This window comes from Xenopus laevis, chromosome 4L (genome assembly GCF_017654675.1).
Source record: "Xenopus laevis strain J_2021 chromosome 4L, Xenopus_laevis_v10.1, whole genome shotgun sequence".
NCBI classification, from domain to species: Eukaryota; Metazoa; Chordata; class Amphibia; order Anura; family Pipidae; genus Xenopus; species Xenopus laevis.
This window is the reverse complement of record NC_054377.1, coordinates 1,093,787-1,114,469: the sequence shown is the minus strand read 5'-3', so window position 1 is coordinate 1,114,469 and position 20,683 is coordinate 1,093,787. Positions and strand designations below refer to the sequence as shown.

At 44.1% G+C, this 20,683-nt stretch overlaps 4 protein-coding genes across 4 annotated transcripts; all 4 read left to right on the top strand.

The window, feature by feature from the left end:
* The first annotated feature begins 909 nt into the window (after positions 1–909).
* Positions 910–4,539, top strand: LOC108713712 (F-box/WD repeat-containing protein 7-like). The gene has a single exon (XM_041589666.1). The coding sequence runs from the start codon at positions 3,055–3,057 to the stop codon at positions 4,384–4,386; it is 1,332 nt and encodes a 443-aa protein (XP_041445600.1). The 5' UTR covers positions 910–3,054; the 3' UTR covers positions 4,387–4,539.
* A 5,707-nt stretch (positions 4,540–10,246) lies between these two features.
* Positions 10,247–10,817, top strand: LOC121402891 (F-box/WD repeat-containing protein 7-like). Its single transcript, XM_041589665.1, has one exon. It carries the CDS (start codon positions 10,359–10,361, stop codon positions 10,794–10,796), a length of 438 nt encoding a protein of 145 aa, XP_041445599.1. The 5' UTR covers positions 10,247–10,358; the 3' UTR covers positions 10,797–10,817.
* LOC108713596 (F-box/WD repeat-containing protein 7-like) lies at positions 10,817–11,596 on the top strand. The gene has a single exon (XM_041589664.1). The coding sequence runs from the start codon at positions 10,832–10,834 to the stop codon at positions 11,312–11,314; it is 483 nt and encodes a 160-aa protein (XP_041445598.1). The 5' UTR covers positions 10,817–10,831; the 3' UTR covers positions 11,315–11,596.
* Positions 11,597–14,741: 3,145 nt separating this feature from the next.
* LOC108713711 (F-box/WD repeat-containing protein 7-like) lies at positions 14,742–18,700 on the top strand. Its single transcript, XM_041589663.1, has one exon. The coding sequence runs from the start codon at positions 15,587–15,589 to the stop codon at positions 16,901–16,903; it is 1,317 nt and encodes a 438-aa protein (XP_041445597.1). The 5' UTR covers positions 14,742–15,586; the 3' UTR covers positions 16,904–18,700.
* The last annotated feature ends 1,983 nt before the right edge of the window (positions 18,701–20,683 follow it).

Below are 20,683 nucleotides of genomic sequence, written 5' to 3'. Positions count from 1 at the left end.
TAGTCTCTGCACTCTCTCCAGCTCATTTATATCCCTCTTAAGGACTGGAGTCCAAAACTGCCCCCATACTCCAGATGAGGCCTCACCAGGGACCTATAAAGAGACACAATTATGTTTCATCCCTTGAGTTAATGCCCTTTTTTATACAAGAACTTTATTTGCTTTAGTAGCCACAGAATGACACTGCCCAGAATTAGACAACGTGTTATCTACAAAGACCCCAAGATCCTTCTCATTTAAGGAAACTCCCAACACATTGCCATTTAGTGTATAACTTGCATTTATATTATTTTTGCCAAAGTGCATAACCTGCATTTATAAACATTGAACCTCATTTTCCAGTTTGCTGCCCAGTTTTCCAGTTTAGACAAATCACTGTGCAAAGTGGCAGCATCCTGCATGGAACCTATAGTTCTGCACAATTTAGTATCATCTGCAAAAATAGAAACAGTACTTTCAATGGCCACCTCCAGGTCATTAATAAACAAGTTGAAAAGCAAGGGACCTAGTACAGAGCCCTGCGGTACTCCACTAACAACACTGGTCCAATTAGAAAATGTTCCATTTACCACCACTCTCTGTAGTCTATCTTTTAGCCAGTTCTCTATCCAGGTACAAATACTATGTTCCAGGCCAACATTCCTTCATTTAACCAGTAACCTTCTGTGTGGCACTGTATCAAATGCTTTAGCAAAGTCTAAGTAAATCACATCCACTGCCATCTCAGAATCGAGGTCTCTGCTTACCTTTTTCATAAAAAATAATTAAGTTAGTCTGGCAAGATCTATTACGCATAAAACCATGCTGGCACACACTCATAGTATCATGATTTGCTATGAAGTCCAGTATCTTATCCTTTATTAACCCTTCAAAAAGCTTTCCTAATACTGACGTCAGACTAACTGGCCTATAGTTTTGAGGCTGAGAACGGATCCTTTTTTGAATAGAGGCACCACATTAGCAATTCGCCAGTCTCTCGGCACTATGCCCCACAGTGTATAGTCCCGTGCAATAATCAGGGACACAGGTAAGTAACTCAAATAACACCTTTTAGCCCTTTAGAGCATGATTAATGCCCCTATTCCCACCACTGCCCCGTCCTAAGAGCCCCTTACAATACAGTTCCCCATCCAAAGTCCCACAGATGCCCCTTCATATAATCTCCACTACAGGAATAAAACCCCAGTCCCATACATTGGCCATCAGAGGTCCATAAATCTCCATTTGCACCATTTATCACATGGCTTATCATCATGGAGCTGCTGTATCCCCCATCCCATATATCTACAACTGATGCTGATCAGCCAACGCACTCTGGGCCCCCTTCCCTGCTGAGCCTGAAGGGGCAGTTTGTGCGTAGTTTTCGCCCTGTTTCTCCAATGTATTTGCCTCCTGTAGGGCACTTAGTCATGTCCACCACATTGGAGGAAGCACACAACTAGTAGTCCTGAATTGTCCAGAATGTTTTTGTTGTATTTGGTTTTGCAACTTAAACTTCGCACAAGATGTATTTGCATGTTTTACATCTGTTGCTGTTTTCCTCGGACTAAGAGCTTGTCTAACTAGTCTAACTAGTCTAACTAGTATAAAGACAAATAAATCACTCAGCCAGTGTTAGATTATTGCTAGACTTTCAATGTCTTATTATTAGTTGTAGCCACAAAAGACGGCGTTTCCTGCACAAAAACTACACGTTATGCGTTAGAAACACACTGATGCATTCGTTCTTTCAACAACCGTACCCTATGTTTTCTGCCCCCCAGATTACCATTCCTCCAGAGGGGAAGGAAGGGAGAAAGGAGAGGAGGGGGCACCTAGATCATTTATATGCTGCTCTCCATGCCTTGTAGGGCGTAATAATTGTTGAGGAGCCCCTATCGTAGTCAGTAAGTCTTTTGTAGGGTAAATTCCTAATGGCCCTCCATGAGCCGACCAGATGGGCTACAAGAGTCTGGGCTTCTCCTCTTTCAGATGGAACCATGTGTGACATGTTAAAGTTGACTGGAAGAGAAGAATAGCAATAAGTGGGACAATGTGAGTCCATCCTGGTCCACTGGGGCGGCCAGGATTTTCCAGGACAGGCGAAGTGCTTTAAAGGAAAGCGGTCAGCATAGTTGTAATTAGGGTCTTATTTAAGCAACAGCCCCCCAGCACCACATAAATCCCACACAAATCAGCATCACATAACTAGGGTTGCCACCTCGCCTGCATGGTGGCAATGTTATTAATAGGGAAAAACCATAAATATATTTCAAGACCGGTATTTATTTCCAGAAAAGGTGACAACCCTACGCATAACCCAGGAAGCAATGGGATCCCCTCAAAAGATTTAACCCTCCACTAACTCAACGGGCTCTTTCTAATACAGTAGCCTTTTACAGTAGGATTAACCCTCTCAACCCACATATGCCTCTTCCTTGGGTTTGGGCAGGAAAGAAAAACGGCAGGGAAGGGGTGTGACTGGCTTCATCAACAATGGGCGGGGACACAACTGCAGAGTTAGGGACTGTCTGCAAATTCAACGCTTTCCGTTATAGTGTTAATATCAGCGTCTCCTCCTGTCACACCCCAGGCTGGAACCAACATTAACCAGATGTCTACGTCCTGTGTTTATTCTCCCAACATCCTCGACTGCTCAGGAACTTTCTGGGTGGGAGTCGACAGCTTTTTTTCTAGAGAACTTTTTCTGTCGTATCTTTCAACCTGCTCTCATCCCAGGGAACTACTTGTGTCTCCCCAGTATCCTCCATTCCTGGGCAACTTCCTGTGTTTATCCTCCCAGCATCCTCCATTCCTGGGCAACTTCCTGTGTTTATCCTCCCAGCATACTTTATTCCCAGTAAAGTTTGTTGGTTTATCCTCCCTTCTTCTTCTTCCAGTGAGGCTCTTGAAAATGGATCTCTTCATGGTAAAGTTTATGTTGGACACTGACAGGTCTGGACGTTACAATCTCAGCATTCCCTGTGGGCACCAACCAACCATCATGAAGAGTTAATATTGCCCCAGAGCTGGAGTGACCCAAAAGGACTTGGGTCAGGAGCCAATCAGAGCAGAATGGAAGCCAGTGAGGACTATATGTGTCAGTTAGCGGATGAGTTGGCATTGCGCATCCTCTGGTACCTTGATGGCAAGGAGATCCTGCAGGTGGCACAGACTTGCCGGCGCTGGAGACAGTTGGCTGAGGATGAAGGTCTGTGGCAGGGAAAGTGCAAGGCTCGTGGCATTGAGGAGCCGCTGTGTATAACAAGGAGAAAGGCTAAAGCCTCTAGATCTGGTCCATGGAAAAGCTCTTACATCCGTCAGCTCAGCGGTGATACCAACTGGCGCCGAGGGAAGTTCAATAGAATAACTCTTCGTCTAACTAGTGAGAATTGTCGCCTTTATTGGATGGCATTTAATGGGAAGGAATTGGTCGGTACTTCACATAGGGAAATAATTAAGATCTGGTCGGCAGTTACAGGCGAGTGTCTGAGGACCCTTGTGGGACACACAAATAGTATCACAGAAATACAAATGAGAGATCACATCATTGTTAGTGGATGTGAGGACGGGACAGTAAATGTGTGGAATGCAGAGAGCGGGGAAAGTCTACACACCCTGTGCGGCCATATTGATTACGTGCACCATGTGCATCTCCATAAGCAAAGAGCAGCCACTTGTTCCCTTGATTGCACCATCCGGGTTTGGGACATTGAGACAGGCCGGTGCTTACACGTCCTATCAGGGCACGAAGCTGCTGTCACATGGGTTTGGTATAATGGACACAGGTTGATGAGTAAAGATTTCAGTAACGTAGTGAAGATCTGGGAGCCTGAGACAGAGACCTGTTTGCTGAGTGTTTGTCTTCACTCTGGTGCATTCACTACTCCACAGTTTGATGGGAAGCACATAGTCAGTCTCTTGTTCGAAGACAGAATGATAGGCGTTTGGGATGGGGAGACATTACAGCGCACCCACACAATAACTGGGGATAAGTCCTACACTCCTGTGATGACTCTGCAGAACAGCATTCTGGGAGTGGCAACTACTGGCCGCACTGCTGAAATATGGAACGTTGCAACTGGGCAGCGAGTGAATCTCCTGACACATCCGGATGGATTTGACCTCCGCCAGCAAAGCTTAGTTCTCCGGGGGGATTTCCTCATAGGCAGGACTGACACTGGGAGGGTCTCATTGTGGGACTGGAGAACGGGGACATTTCTGCGGAATCTGTTTGTTCCAAATACAGGAGAATCTCTTGATCGGCATTTACTTGTCTCCAACACAAAGTTAATGTGTGTGGTTGCAGATACATGGCAAGGAATATTTCGTTATCCAACTAAGGCGGTGGTGCTGGACTTTGATGTAAAGGACTGGGCAAGAAGAAAAATCTGTTCAGTCTTCTGAGCTTGGCGGCTCCTTTCTGACTCCCCAACCTGATAAAAACATTTATGTCTGTAGGGAAAATGAGTGATTGACAGAGCAGAAGATGGAGAGAATAGAACAACACCTTAAAGGGGAAGGAAACCTAGTCGGTGCAAACCCCCCAACCCCCTCCCGTTTGTTGCCCACCCTCCCCCTGGCCTACCCGTCCCGCTGGGCAAATGCCCCTAACTTGTTACTTACCCTTCTGCACAGGTCCAGTCCAGGGAGTTCACAGACGACATCTTCTTCCACGCGATCTTCTTCCTGCTGTGAACGGCGTTTTGGCGCATGCGCAGTAGGATCTTTCGCTGGTACGGATCTACTGCACATGCGCCAAAAGTCACGCGCAAAAGTCAGGGGCATTTGCCCAGCGGGACGGGTAGGCCAGGGGGGAGGAGGGAGGGTGGGCAACAAACGGGAGGGGGGGTGGTGGCTTTGCGCCGACTAGGTTTCCTTCCCCTTTAAAGATGGCGTCTAGAGCTTTTAGCAATTCAAGGAATGTAACACTGTTTAATGCTTGATTTTCACCATATATAGAATTATTAAGTGCAGTAATGATGTATTTTTACCATATATAGTATGTTAAGTGTAGTTTTTACCATATATAGTATGTTAAATGCAGTAATGATGTATTTTTACCATATATAGTATGTTAGTTGCTAAAATGTATATACTTCTTATATCGTGTGTGGGGGAAACATATATAAAGCTTCATTTGGGGGGAGGCTCTTTGACTTGTGCCTGGACTTCAGAGTATCTGGTTATGTTGGAATTGAGCCATTTTATGGAGGGTCCCTCAGCGACTGTATCAATAAATCTCTTATGTTTCTTTTACTTGTGTGTGTGTCACTTTAATCACAGACTGAACTAGAGCCCAATCTCAAAACAATAAGTCTCTTATATTAATTAATTCACTGAACATTTGTCTGGTTGCTGTAGGTTCTGTCCAGGCTTCCTGACTCTAAGGGACTGAGTAAGTTTACTGCCAATATGTTACAGAATGGCCTAAGTTTAGCAGCTTTTCAATTGGTCTTTATTTTTATATCGCTATGAAATATTATTGCCTTTTTCCAGCTTTCAAACGAAGGGCACTGACCCCGGCAGCCAGTGAAACAATTGCTCAATGACTTTATTGTAATTGTTACTTTTTATTCCTTATCTTTCTGTTCAGCTCCTCTTCTATTCACGCCATTGTCTAGTTGCTAAGGTAAATTGGACCCTAGCAACCAGATAGCTGCGGAAATTCCGGACTGCAGAGTTGCTGGACACAAAGCAAAACAGCAGAAAAATTGTCTCCGTAAATCAGTGATTGTATCATAATAACAGTTAAAGGGGAAATTCACCTTCCAACACTTGTTTCAGTTCAGTTGGTTTCAGACAGTTCCCCAGAAATAAAGACACAGATCAGACGTCTGTAAGAGGTGAATATTTGTCCGATTAAAAAATATTTCTTCTGTGGAGTTGTTTTATGACTATGACTTTTAGGGATCCCCTGTGTGCCTGACTCCCCAGATTCAGCCCCTGCTCTGTCTGCTCATTATATTATGATATGGCTCAGTAACCTCAATATTATTCTCTCTCTCTCGTGTATTTATGTGTCTTATCTGATACTGGTGCCTGCCTAGGACTTTATACAGTAGGAAGGTTGGGTACTGGATAGTGTCATGTACCAGAGTAACCAGACTAGTGACTAGCTACTGCCCCCCACAAGACCAACTGAGACAGAGTATTATCCCAGCCCTTCCCCTACAAAACTGCAGCCTTGTGTCTTTATATGGTCACAGAACAACCCCTCAGTGACTTCTAATATCCTTATCATTTACAGTAGGGGGTACATTATCCCTTATAATACATGAGTGATACTCAGAGTTCCCTGTATAACTCAGCCTGCAGCCTTGTGCCTTTATATGGTCACATACCAACCCCTCAGTGACTTCTAATATCCTTATCATTTACAGTAGGGGGTACATTATCCCTTATAATACATGAGTGATACTCAGAGTTCCCTGTATAACTCAGCCTGCAGCCTTGTGCCTTTATATGGTCACAGAACAACCCCTCAGTGACTTCTAATATCCTTATCATTTACAGTAGGGGGTACATTATCCCTTATAATACATGAGTGATACTCAGAGTTCCCTGTATAACTCAGCCTGCAGCCTTGTGCCTTTATATGGTCACAGCACAACCCCTCAGTGACTTCTAATATCCTTATCATTTACAGTAGGGGGTACATTATCCCTTATAATACATGAGTGATACTCAGAGTTCCCTGTATAACTCAGTCTGCAGCCTTGTGCCTTTATATGGTCACAGCAACAACCCCTCAGTGACTTCTAATATCCTTATCATTTACAGTAGGGGGTACATTATCCCTTATAATACATGAGTGATACTCAGAGTTCCCTGTATAACTCAGCCTGCAGCCTTGTGTCTTTATATGGTCACAGAACAACCCCTCAGTGACTTCTAATATCCTTATCATTTACAGTAGGGGGTACATTATCCCTTATAATACATGAGTGATACTCAGAGTTCCCTGTATAACTCAGCCTGCAGCCTTGTGCCTTTATATGGTCACAGAACAACCCCTCAGTGACTTCTAATATCCTTATCATTTACAGTAGGGGGTACATTATCCCTTATAATACATGAGTGATACTCAGAGTTCCCTGTATAACTCAGCCTGCAGCCTTGTGCCTTTATATGGTCACAGAACAACCCCTCAGTGACTTCTAATATCCTTATCATTTACAGTAGGGGGTACATTATCCCTTATAATACATGAGTGATACTCAGAGTTCCCTGTATAACGCAGCCTGCAGCCTTGTGTCTTTATATGGTCACAGAACAACCCCTCAGTGACTTCTAATATCCTTATCATTTACAGTAGGGGGTACATTATCCCTTATAATACATGAGTGATACTCAGAGTTCCCTGTATAACCAGCCTGCAGCCTTGTGCCTTTATATGGTCACAGAACAACCCCTCAGTGACTTCTAATATCCTTATCATTTACAGTAGGGGGTACATTATCCCTTATAATACATGAGTGATACTCAGAGTTCCCTGTATAACTCAGCCTGCAGCCTTGTGCCTTTATATGGTCACAGAACAACCCCTCAGTGACTTCTAATATCCTTATCATTTACAGTAGGGGGTACATTATCCCTTATAATACATGAGTGATACTCAGAGTTCCCTGTATAACTCAGCCTGCAGCCTTGTGCCTTTATATGGTCACAGAACAACCCCTCAGTGACTTCTAATATCCTTATCATTTACAGTAGGGGGTACCATTATCCCTTATAATACATGAGTGATACTCAGAGTTCCCTGTATAACTCAGCCTGCAGCCTTGTGCCTTTATATGGTCACAGAACAACCCCTCAGTGACTTCTAATATCCTTATCATTTACAGTAGGGGGTACATTATCCCTTATAATACATGAGTGATACTCAGAGTTCCCTGTATAACTCAGCCTGCAGCCTTGTGCCTTTATATGGTCACAGAACAACCCCTCAGTGACTTCTAATATCCTTATCATTTACAGTAGGGGGTACATTATCCCTTATAATACATGAGTGATACTCAGAGTTCCCTGTATAACTCAGCCTGCAGCCTTGTGCCTTTATATGGTCACAGAACAACCCCTCAGTGACTTCTAATATCCTTATCATTTACAGTAGGGGGTACATTATCCCTTATAATACATGAGTGATACTCAGAGTTCCCTGTATAACGCAGCCTGCAGCCTTGTGTCTTTATATGGTCACAGAACAACCCCTCAGTGACTTCTAATATCCTTATCATTTACAGTAGGGGGTACATTATCCCTTATAATACATGAGTGATACTCAGAGTTCCCTGTATAACTCAGCCTGCAGCCTTGTGCCTTTATATGGTCACAGAACAACCCCTCAGTGACTTCTAATATCCTTATCATTTACAGTAGGGGGTACATTATCCCTTATAATACATGAGTGATACTCAGAGTTCCCTGTATAACTCAGCCTGCAGCCTTGTGCCTTTATATGGTCACAGAACAACCCCTCAGTGACTTCTAATATCCTTATCATTTACAGTAGGGGGTACATTATCCCTTATAATACATGAGTGATACTCAGAGTTCCCTGTATAACGCAGCCTGCAGCCTTGTGTCTTTATATGGTCACAGAACAACCCCTCAGTGACTTCTAATATCCTTATCATTTACAGTAGGGGGTACATTATCCCTTATAATACATGAGTGATACTCAGAGTTCCCTGTATAACTCAGCCTGCAGCCTTGTGTCTTTATATGGGAGAACAACCCCTCAGTGACTTCTAATATCCTTATCATTTACAGTAGGGGGTACATTATCCCTTATAATACATGAGTGATACTCAGAGTTCCCTGTATAACTCAGCCTGCAGCCTTGTGCCTTTATATGGTCACAGAACAACCCCTCAGTGACTTCTAATATCCTTATCATTTACAGTAGGGGGTACATTATCCCTTATAATACATGAGTGATACTCAGAGTTCCCTGTATAACTCAGCCTGCAGCCTTGTGCCTTTATATGGTCACAGAACAACCCCTCAGTGACTTCTAATATCCTTATCATTTACAGTAGGGGGTACATTATCCCTTATAATACATGAGTGATACTCAGAGTTCCCTGTATAACGCAGCCTGCAGCCTTGTGTCTTTATATGGTCACAGAACAACCCCTCAGTGACTTCTAATATCCTTATCATTTACAGTAGGGGGTACATTATCCCTTATAATACATGAGTGATACTCAGAGTTCCCTGTATAACTCAGCCTGCAGCCTTGTGCCTTTATATGGTCACAGAACAACCCCTCAGTGACTTCTAATATCCTTATCATTTACAGTAGGGGGTACATTATCCCTTATAATACATGAGTGATACTCAGAGTTCCCTGTATAACGCAGCCTGCAGCCTTGTGTCTTTATATGGTCACAGAACAACCCCTCAGTGACTTCTAATATCCTTATCATTTACAGTAGGGGGTACATTATCCCTTATAATACATGAGTGATACTCAGAGTTCCCTGTATAATTCAGCCTGCAGCCTTGTGCCTTTATATGGTCACAGAACAACCCCTCAGTGACTTCTAATATCCTTATCATTTACAGTAGGGGTACATTATCCCTTATAATACATGAGTGATACTCAGAGTTCCCTGTATAACTCAGCCTGCAGCCTTGTGCCTTTATATGGTCACAGAACAACCCCTCAGTGACTTCTAATATCCTTATCATTTACAGTAGGGGGTACATTATCCCTTATAATACATGAGTGATACTCAGAGTTCCCTGTATAACTCAGCCTGCAGCCTTGTGCCTTTATATGGTCACAGAACAACCCCTCAGTGACTTCTAATATCCTTATCATTTACAGTAGGGGGTACATTATCCCTTATAATACATGAGTGATACTCAGAGTTCCCTGTATAACTCAGCCTGCAGCCTTGTGTCTTTATATGGTCACAGAACAACCCCTCAGTGACTTCTAATATCCTTATCATTTACAGTAGGGGGTACATTATCCCTTATAATACATGAGTGATACTCAGAGTTCCCTGTATAACTCAGCCTGCAGCCTTGTGTCTTTATATGGTCACAGAACAACCCCTCAGTGACTTCTAATATCCTTATCATTTACAGTAGGGGGTACATTATCCCTTATAATACATGAGTGATACTCAGAGTTCCCTGTATAACTCAGCCTGCAGCCTTGTGCCTTTATATGGTCACAGAACAACCCCTCAGTGACTTCTAATATCCTTATCATTTACATTTATTTGGGGATCTTGCTGGACGCTTCTGGTTGCCTCTATTCCTGGGAACATTTTACTCAGGGGGCTGCAAATAAAAAGCTGTGGAACGACGTCCCATCATTTGAGGAGGTGCTGAAGTTGCTCCAGAGTTGGACTGAGGATATGGGTTGTGCCAGTCAGAGCAGAGTGGAAGCCAGTGAGGACTATGTGTGTCAGTTAGCGGATGAGTTGGCATTGCGCATCCTCTGGTACCTTGATGGCAAGGAGATCCTGCAGGTGGCACAGACTTGCCGGCGCTGGAGACAGTTGGCTGAGGATGAAGGTCTGTGGCAGGGAAAGTGCAAGGCCGAGGGCATTGAGGAGCCGCTGTGTATAACAAGGAGAAAGGCTAAAGCCTCTAGATCTGGTCCATGGAAAAGCTCTTACATCTATCAGCTCAGCGGTGATACCAACTGGCCCCCGAGGGAGAATCAGAGGAATCACATTGGATATGTGGGATATCAGTTTCACAACCTGGACCTTTTGATGGGAAGGATTTGGTTTGTTTGGGAATTAAAGGAACAATACAAATCTGGTCGGCAGTTAGTGGAAAACATCTGAGGACCCTTGTGGGACTCACAGATGAAATTGTAACAATGAAAATGAGAGATCACATCATTATCAGTGGATCTGCGGATGGGACAGTAAAAGTGTGGAATGGAGAGAGCGGGGAAAGTCTACACACCCTGTGCGGCCATATTGATCCTGTCAGCTGTGTATTTATCCACGAGAGACGGGTAGAGAGCGGGTCACGTGATCACACCATCCGAATTTGGGATATTGAGACGGGACAGTGCTTAGACGTTCTCACGGTGCAGCTACACAATATCACATATATTCACTATGATGGGGAAAGGGTGGTGAGTGTTGATGGCACAGACAGCGGCACCCTAAATTTCTGGGACCCCAAAACTCAGAGCTGTTTGATCACTTTCCCAAGTCCCATTTACCAGCACATCCAACACTCGGAGCTGAAAGGCTCGCGGCTATTACTGGTCACTGGTACAATAACAGTGTGGGACACAGGGGAGCCCATCCAAACAATAACCCACCTTCAGATCTACACTCAAGGTCAATAGCCTCGTCTCTAGCCCCGCGGGACAACTCACCACTTTATTACAAAATGAAGGGGACTTAGACTTGTTAAAACACTCCGAGAAGTTGCGGAACTATTTACAAAACGTGCGATGCCACAGACGGTTTGGGCAGATGCCTCGCTGGGGTATAAACCCAAACTTCAATATGGAGCCAGTGATAAGGAGACATCAGACTGTCTATGAGTTCCTGGTCTCTAGCCCAAAACTCTTCTGCTTCTTTGTGCGGAATAGTCGGCACGTGCACATGCTGGTGCTGGACTTTGATTAAAGAGGGTGTTCACCTTTAAATTAACTGTTAGTGCGATGTACAGACGGACATTCTGAGACAATTTGCAATTGCTTTTCATTTTCTATTATTTGTGGTTTTTCAGTTATTCAGTGTTTGCAGTTTGTGATTGCTAGGGTCTCGTTTAGCTTAGCAACCAGGCAGCGTCTTGAATGAGAGACTGGAATATAAGTAAAAGGGTCTATATCTGTTACTGGTCCCTCACTAGGACATGATACCACGCTGGACAGTCCCGATTTTGACAGCTCAACCTGCAGTCCCGGGTCTGTTACTGAAATGTCCCGACTTTCTCTTTGATCTCCTGCAAGGAACAGCCAGAAAAAGATACAAAGTCTCTAACTTAATTGGCTTTTGGCAGAGAGCCCAGAACAGATACTTAGATACTTTTGTAACAATATCAAGTCTCTTGGAAGAACTGAAACCCACAGTTTAAAGGGCAATTCACCTTCATTAGCAACACTGTAATAACACAGAAAAAACACAGAAATGTGTTCAAACTTTCATAACCTGCCGAATTTTGTAAAATGGACGTGGTAATTAGGGGGTGTGGCCACATAAAAATGGGCGTGGTCACAAATAATCAGCACACAGGGCACAGCAAACCTTTTTGTTCCCCTTTCTGTTTCCAAAATGTTGGCAGGTATGTTATAGGGAGAGTGGGTATTGGCTAGCACCATGTACAGGCTAGTGAGCAAAGCGGCTACTGACCCCACCAACAACAACTGACACAGAGTATTATCCCAGCCCCCACTGCAAACTTAGTTGGGGTCCCCTAGTGTTTTCTGCTGTATCTGGCAGGACTGTACCTCTCAGGCCAGTTAGATACCCCGTTACCTGTGATCGCTGCTCGAGTGCACTGTGATTCCCATCCTCCAATCACAGAGAAGAGAGCAACCTGTGACTTACTCGGTTCATGTGTCACCTGTACGCAGGGTTGTCAGTTTTCCAGACAAATTTAAAGCCCAGGCTGGTTTTGAAAGTACAAAAGGTACAAATTTGGGCTACTTTTTGGGCCTTTGGCTGTTTTTTTCTTGCCCTAATGTGCCAAGCCTGTGTCTCCCAATGCATGTTGGGTAATGTGGTTTTTATTTAACAATTTGCTAAGTTGAATGTAAGACTACAATACCCAGCATGCAATGGGACTGGGTATTGTAGAAGTCAGGAGTTGCTCTGAACCCCAGTTTCCCGTCACTCTTAGGGGCATGTTTACTAACATTGGAGATGTTGCCCATAGCAACCAATCAGATCTTTTATTTTATAGGTGGCTGTCTAAATCTAATTGCTGATTGGTTGCCGCGGGCACCACCTCCACAAATCTCTCCAGACATTTATCACCATTGTTAATAAACATGCCCCTCGCAATTTCCGATGACTTTCCTCAATTTCAGACAATTTTGGGGCACAAATCCTCAGGCCGCCACAATGTCTAGAGGTTGAGCTGTTTTAACAATATTTATTGAGATTGTATTCGTATTAGGGACCCCTATACCTCCTGGGCCCCCCTCTGTACTTACCCCACTGAAAATCTGTACCATTTTGCTTTGTTGAAAATTTTGGGAAACAGTGAAAATTAAATTCTCATTTATTATTTTTTATATGAATTTATTATTGTTTAGATGAGGGTCAGTGACCCCCTATTTGAAAGCTGGAAAGAGTCAAGAGAAAAAGGCAAATCATTGAAAAACTATACAAAATAAACAGTGAAGACCAATTGAAAAGTTGCTTAGAATTCGCCATTCTGTATCATACTAAAAGTGAAATGAAAGGTGAGGCGCCTATTGAAGTCATAGTTTCCATGGAACAGAAAGCTAATAATACTTTTATAGATGTAGATCAGAATGGGACAATATCACTAACTATAGACCTAACACTTCCAGCAGTGGAATGTAGGGAAAGGACAAGCAGCGATTGGCTCGCACAAGAGAGAGGGCGGGGCAATGATGGGGCTCACAGCAAAACGTTGAAAGCCGTTTGCCGGAAGGAGGAGTCAAGGTTTGTAGGAGTGAGGGACTGAGGATAAATTTGTATTCCTCACGTCACAGGAACAATCCTTCCAGAAGTAAATTCACCAGTGACAGGGAGTCTGATGTTTCCACACAACTTGGTAACCTCGATGGCCAACGGCCTCCATTTCTAGGAAACGTCTCTGGGGTATATTTATCAAAGAGTGAAGTTAATAGTGAAATTCCACCACTAGAGTGAAATTCCGCAGCTCTCCATTCATTTCTATGGGATTTTTATAGGCGTATTTATCAAAGGATGAACTTTCACTTTCACCCATTGATAAATACGCCTTTCAAAATCCCATAGAAATGAATGGAGAGCTGCGGAATTTCACTCTAGTGGCGGAACTTCACTCTTTGATAAATTTACCCCTCTGTGTCTCCTTAGCAACCTCCATTCCTGTATTTCTCTTCCCAGCATCCTCCATTCTCTTCCCTCTGTTCATGGGGAGCCTGTATGTGTGGGTCTCGCTCTTCCTGGGCAAGTTTTACTGAGGGGCCTGGAAATAACAAGGGCACTGCGCCCAACAACTGCTCTTCAGGAGGGGCCTGGGACACAACCTTTCATTGTGAGCCTAATATACATATAATACACAAAAGCCATGAATATCTTGTAAATTATATCCTTATAAACGGTGAGTAGTGATGTCATTTCTGTCACATGACTCACTGAAATTTGTGTATTATAATAAATAAAGTACCCCCAGTTGTAAAATATGAGGATATTAGAAGTTACCTCGGAGTTCCATGACCTGTATAACTCGGCCTTCGGCCTCGTACTTTTATATGGTCATGAAACTCCTCGGTAGCTTATAATATCCTTATATTTTACAAGAGGGGCTACTTTATTCACTATATATATATATATATATATATATGGGATCCAAACCAGAAAGCTCAGAATTACAGAAAAGACCATCTACCGTTGACTTCATTATAATCAAATATTTAAAAATTATTTCATTTTTCTGTCTAATAATAAAACTCGATCCAAAATAACTTGATAACAAAATAAGATGTATTCAATATATTGGATTTATTTAATGTTTACATGATTTTCTAGTAGACTTTAGGTATGAAGATCCAAATTACAGAAAGATCTGTTATCCGGAAAACCCCAGGCCTCGAGCATTCTGGATAACAGGTCCCATAGGTCTCTCTCTCTCTCACTCACAGCTGTGGGGCCAAACACCTGGAAGATCCTATTGGTCTGTGACAGGCGCTGGAATAAGTATGAGACGGAATTTATTGGCACTTCCTCGTGGTTTACTAAATGCCGGGGCACATGGGAGGAGTAAGTGTAGGGCAGGAGCAGCACGGACACATAATAAATGCAGGAAATATATGTCAACCAATCACCTCTGTAGCTCCTCCCAGCTCCACCTCCAGCCAATAGCTCTGTCTGTCTGCAGCTCAGTCTCTCTGCCTATTGGCTCCCAGCTGTATGAATGAAGTGGAGGAACATGCAAGGATTGGCTCAGACACAGAAATGTTATTATATAAAAGGGGAGGGGTCAAGGGATGCCATAGTGAGGGACTGAGGACAAATTCTGGACTTAATTACTCAGGCAAAATCCACCCAGAAGTCAAATGTGCTATAGACGTAGATTGTGGTGTTTCTACACGGCCTGGGAACCTCCTCGCTGATGGGAATCTGTCAACTGCAACTGCCAGTATTGATCTACCCAGGATCCTCCATTCCTTGGGAACTGTAGCAACTGCTGTAACTTCCTTGGGAACTTCCAGAGTCCGTCCTCCCAGCAGGGCTGCACCCGTCGCCTTTTTACCTGGACAGTAATGTTTTTAGAACGGCAGCACTAATGTCACCGACTGATGCCCCTGCCCGGAGCTGCACCCACAGAAAGGGGCGACTCTACTTCCCAGAATCCTCTGTTCCTCCACCAACCGGCTTTTCAGGAGCAGCCTCCTCATATTGCCCTAGAGCTGGGCTGAACCACAAAAGCTATGGGAGCCAAGCAGAGCAGAATGGAAGCCCGTGACCCTGGGGACTATGTTTCGCAGTTAGCGGATGAGTTGGCATTGCGCATCCTCTGGTACCTTGATGGCAAGGAGATCCTGCAGGTGGCACAGACTTGCCGGCGCTGGAGACAGTTGGCTGAGGATGAAGGTCTGTGGCAGGGAAAGTGCAAGGCTCGTGGCATTGAGGAGCCGCTGTGTATAACAAGGAGAAAGGCTAAAGCCTCTAGATCTGGTCCATGGAAAAGCTCTTACATCCGTCAGCTCAGGATCGATACCAACTGGCGCCTGGGAAGATTCCAAACAACCAGACTGGATATAAATGAGGAGAATCTTTGTATGGAGCACTGGAAATTCAATGGGAAGGAACTGGTCATTACATCACAGTATAATATGATAAAGATCTGGTCGGCAGTTACAGGCGAGTGTCTGAGGACCCTTGTGGGACACACACATAATATCACAGCGATGGCAATGAGAGATCACATCATTATCAGTGGATCTGCGGATGGGACAATAAAAGTGTGGAATGGAGAGAGCGGGGAAAGTCTACACACCCTGTGCGGCCATATTGATCCTGTCAGCTGTGTATTTATCCACGAGAGACGGGTAGAGAGCGGGTCACGTGACGGCTCCATCAGAATTTGGGATATGGAGACAGGAGAGTGCTTACACGTTCTCATGGTGGATGTGGAGTACATTAAATATATTCACTATGATGGTCAAAGGGTGGTGAGTGTTAATGGCAGATACAGCTGCACCCTAAATATCTGGGACCCCGACACTCCGAGCTGTTTGGTGACGTTCCCACTTCCCGGCACTGACAGAATCCATCACTCGGAGCTGAAAGGCTCGCGGCTACTACTAGTCACTGACAATGGTGAAATAAACGTGTGGGACACTGAAACAAGGGAGCCCATCCGAATAATAGGGGACCTTTATAAATACATCATTACAGTATCAGAGACCATCAACTTACATCTGTGGGGAGAGAAAGCCCTGTCTGCTGGTTTTAATCAGAAAACGATTCAGCGCGATGCGGAAAATGCGCGACTCCGCAGGAATTTCGTGATCAGCGACGCGGGGTTTGGGCCGGTGCCACTCGGGGGTTTCGAGCCCAACACCTTCTTTGATGTGAAAGAAAAAATTTATTCCTTTCACTTTAAGAAATCGCTCGAACCTCTGTCTTATGTGATGGTTTCCCCTACAAAAGTGATCTGTGTGATTGGGGGGAAATATGGGAAAGTGCAGGTGAGAGTGTTGGACTTCAGTGATTGGGGGAAGAGGAAACGGTTCAAGTTATAGTTAAACCTTCATGGAATTCCTGGAACATTTCAGCAACGCAAGGCCCCTAGTGAATTTGCCTTTCTTTGTTCCCAATTATCAGATAAGGACAGGGGCACACGGGCAGATTCGGGGAGATTTAGCCTCTTCTTCGGGGTGACGATCTTCAACTGCCTTCCGCCGGCTAAAATGAAAAATTGCCTGCGGCAATGCACTCGCGGTGCTTCAATTTCCGAAGTTTCCTCAGGAGGCGACTTCGGAAAACAGCTTCCCCCCGTCTTACAGGCGGAAGCTGTTCGGGGAGATTAGTCGCCCCAAAGAAGAGGCGATTAGTTGCTGGGCGACTTAATCTCACCGAATCTCCAGGTGTGAATTTACCCTAAGTAATTTAGGGGGTTATTTATTAAAGTCCGAAAGGTAAAAACTCTAAATTTTCGTTTTTTTTTTTACTGTAAAATCCAATTTTTTATGGAAAAAAACCATTGATTTATTCGAGATGTATTATACCCCGAGGATACAAAAATTCTGAATGTGAAAATCCTCCATGTTGAACCTGTCGAGGTCCTGTAGGAGTAGCAGACGTCCCATTTGCAATTAGAAGATATTATGGTCTGCGCTGGGTTTTCATTCGATAATCCGAACATTGTGGTTTTTTCCACCGATTTCATGAAAAATCCAGACTTTTCGGGCGTCAAATCTGATTTTATCATACAACAATCCAAAAAAGTTGCAGTTTTCATGCGACAATCTGAAAAAGTTGTGGTTTTTCCAGATCCAGTTTTTTCGTGTTTCTTTAATTGATAAATAAGGTTAAAACGCAGATTCTAGTTTGGTCTGACTTTTTTTTATTTAATACATCAGAAAAATTCAGATTTTGATGAATAAGCGCCTTAGTGACTCGTTATAAACAGTGCCTTATTTGTAAGAGATCTGTACACTCACACATTTATACATTAGAGATGCACCGAATCCACTATTTGCAATTCGGCTGAATCCCCGAATCCTAAACCAAATCCGAATCCTAATTTGCATATGGAAATTAGCGTCAGGAAAGGAGAAAGTGAAAAAAATCTTCTTTTATGAAGAAAAGTCATGATTTCCCTACCAGCCCCTAATTTACATATGCAAATTTGGTTCGGCCAGGCACAAGGATTTGGCCGAATCTGAATTCTGCTGAAAAAGGCCGAATCCCGAAACGGAACCTGGATTCGGTGCATCCCTAAAATATATGTAACTATACAGTCATTAACTCACTGGGGATGGTTATTGCCCATAGTATATGTCAGTCCATATGTACTCAATACAAAGAGGTGGGGCATTCTGTAGCTCCGCCCTGTTTCTAAGGCATTTGCCTGGCAATGAGTTTTAACTGTTGCACCTCTCATTGCAGTTCAGCGACGCAGCCTGATTGTCTCATATAGAAAAGGTGACAGGAGTCGGCAGTTGTGCCACAAACGTGTCGCTCTTTATATCTGTGGCACAACAGCAGGATCAGTATTTAGATATAAACTGATATAATATATACACAGGCTTTGCATTGCCTTTAATATTCTGATTATTTGATTAATAAGCAGATAGTGATACACTGACACTGAGGCTTCAGCTGTGAAACATTACTGAACTTAAATATAAACAATAATGGGGATTGAGATAACGTTGCAGGAATAAAATGAATGTGAGTGAATACAGCCTCTGATTATTATTATTAATATTATTATTATTATCAGCCGATGGAGTGAAAGTGTCAGCTGGGAGAGGCTGGTTTAATAGAATCTGTTTTGGATGATTATTTTGCACTAATAAACACTTGCAGTGAGACACATATTGTTTATTCTTTCAGTTCTGTGTAACTAACCCTGTGCATTGGTGGATTCCTCCCATAGGACTGGATACAAAGTGCTGCTCCTGGCGTCCTACAGTAAGGCTAGTGCAGTTTTAAAGGGGATCTATTGCGAAACATAAGCTTCATCTCTCTGAAATAAGACATTTTCTACATATAATCAGTGAAAAATTCTATATTTATGAAATAATCAAGTTACTCTTCATTCTTTCCCTCGGACAAACCTGTCTCTCTTCATTGGCTCTTCATGCAGTGGGTGGAGTCAGTTTTTGATTGACAGGTCTAATACATCCTTTGGACGCTCACTCTTTAAAAATAACCGGCTCTGAACGAAATCCTGTTTCTCTGTCACAGGGTGTTTGTCAGTCTGTTACTTTTTATTTGACTTATTCTGCTAAAAAAGGGAGCCCCTCCCCCAAAAGAGATATGAGAGCCACCTGTCAATCAAACAGACGTCACATAAAGACTGAGCCGATACTGAGGAGTAACTTGATTATTTACACTACACAATGTGTCATTCATTATATTCACTATATATTATATTCATTGTCTCAGCTCAGTCACATGACGTTTATATTCCTTTTTCATGTTTGTCATTAAATAGGGTTTAGGTCAGAGGTCACAACTGGGCGGGGTCGGTGCATAACCACAAAATACAATAAATCTATAGGCCGGGACTGTGATACACATTTAATTACAATGTATTTGCCAGTGAATTTGTGACTTCTGCTTCATCCAAACCTACAAGTCATTGTTTCTCTGACAAGTCACAAGGGGGTACAGACCTGGGTACAATCACACCCCCTGCACCCCAGCAATTACCCCACTGATATATCGGATGGACCAAGCCAACTACTGGGGCATCTCCATGACAAAAACCCAGTGACAGCTCCTGCAGATTTGGGGAACCCTGGGTTTGGGGCAGGTCAGAGGTCACTGGATATAAAAGCTGAATGGATTTAGTTCCATAGGAAAACCTGGGGCCCAAAGTGATCACGTGACGCCTCTACTTTGCCTTTAATGGGGCCCATTTAGTCGGTTCTGGGAGGATAATAGAATAGGCATTTGGGGTGAGGGAAGATTTCTCATTGAGAGAAGATGGGGGGGGAAAAGAGGGTGAGTTGCACATGGGGGGTTAGATTAGGGGGTGGTGCACATGGGGTGACACTTGGGGGGTGAAGCACATGGGGGTAACAATAGGGTGATGCACATGGGGTGACACTTGGGGGGTGAAGCACATGGGGGTGACAATAGGGTGAAGCACATGGGGTGACACTTGGGGGGTGAAGCACATGGGGGTGACAATAGGGTGAAGCACATGGGGTGACACTTGGGGGGTGAAGCACATGGGGGTGACAATAGGGTGAAGCACATGGGGTGACACTTGGGGGGTGAAGCACATGGGGGTGACAATAGGGTGAAGCACATGGGGTGACACTTGGGGGGTGAAGCACATGGGGGTGACAATAGGGTGATGGAGGAGCAATATTGGCCCAGAGAAGGGAGAGGGGCACCAGTCTGTGAGATTGAGCCCAGGAGATTGAATGGATCCAGTAGGAGAGATTTGGGGTGACAGGGTCAGAAGAGAAACAGGGAGCAGTCGCAGGATAAATGGGGGTGTATATAAAAGCTTCATTTGTATTGAGTCTGTAACTGACAGTGGGTGAGACTGATGGATTCCTATTGTGAGGCTCCGCAGTAGAGTAACGTGGGGCTGCTCGTGGCTTCCTATTGTGAGACAATTACAATGTCAGGCTCCTGTGTATAAGGGACCCCCAGTGTACAGTCCCGTTACTATAGGGTTAACCCTTCCAGCAGGATTTGCCCGAGACCCAGTGCCGAGTCCGTTTCTCCGGTGTAATTACAGCCAGTGCTGCTGGGCCGGAGAGGAGTCATGAGCGGATACACAGCGAGCTCACGTCACTTCCTCCTTAGCGGCCACTTCCGGCGTCGCCTACACG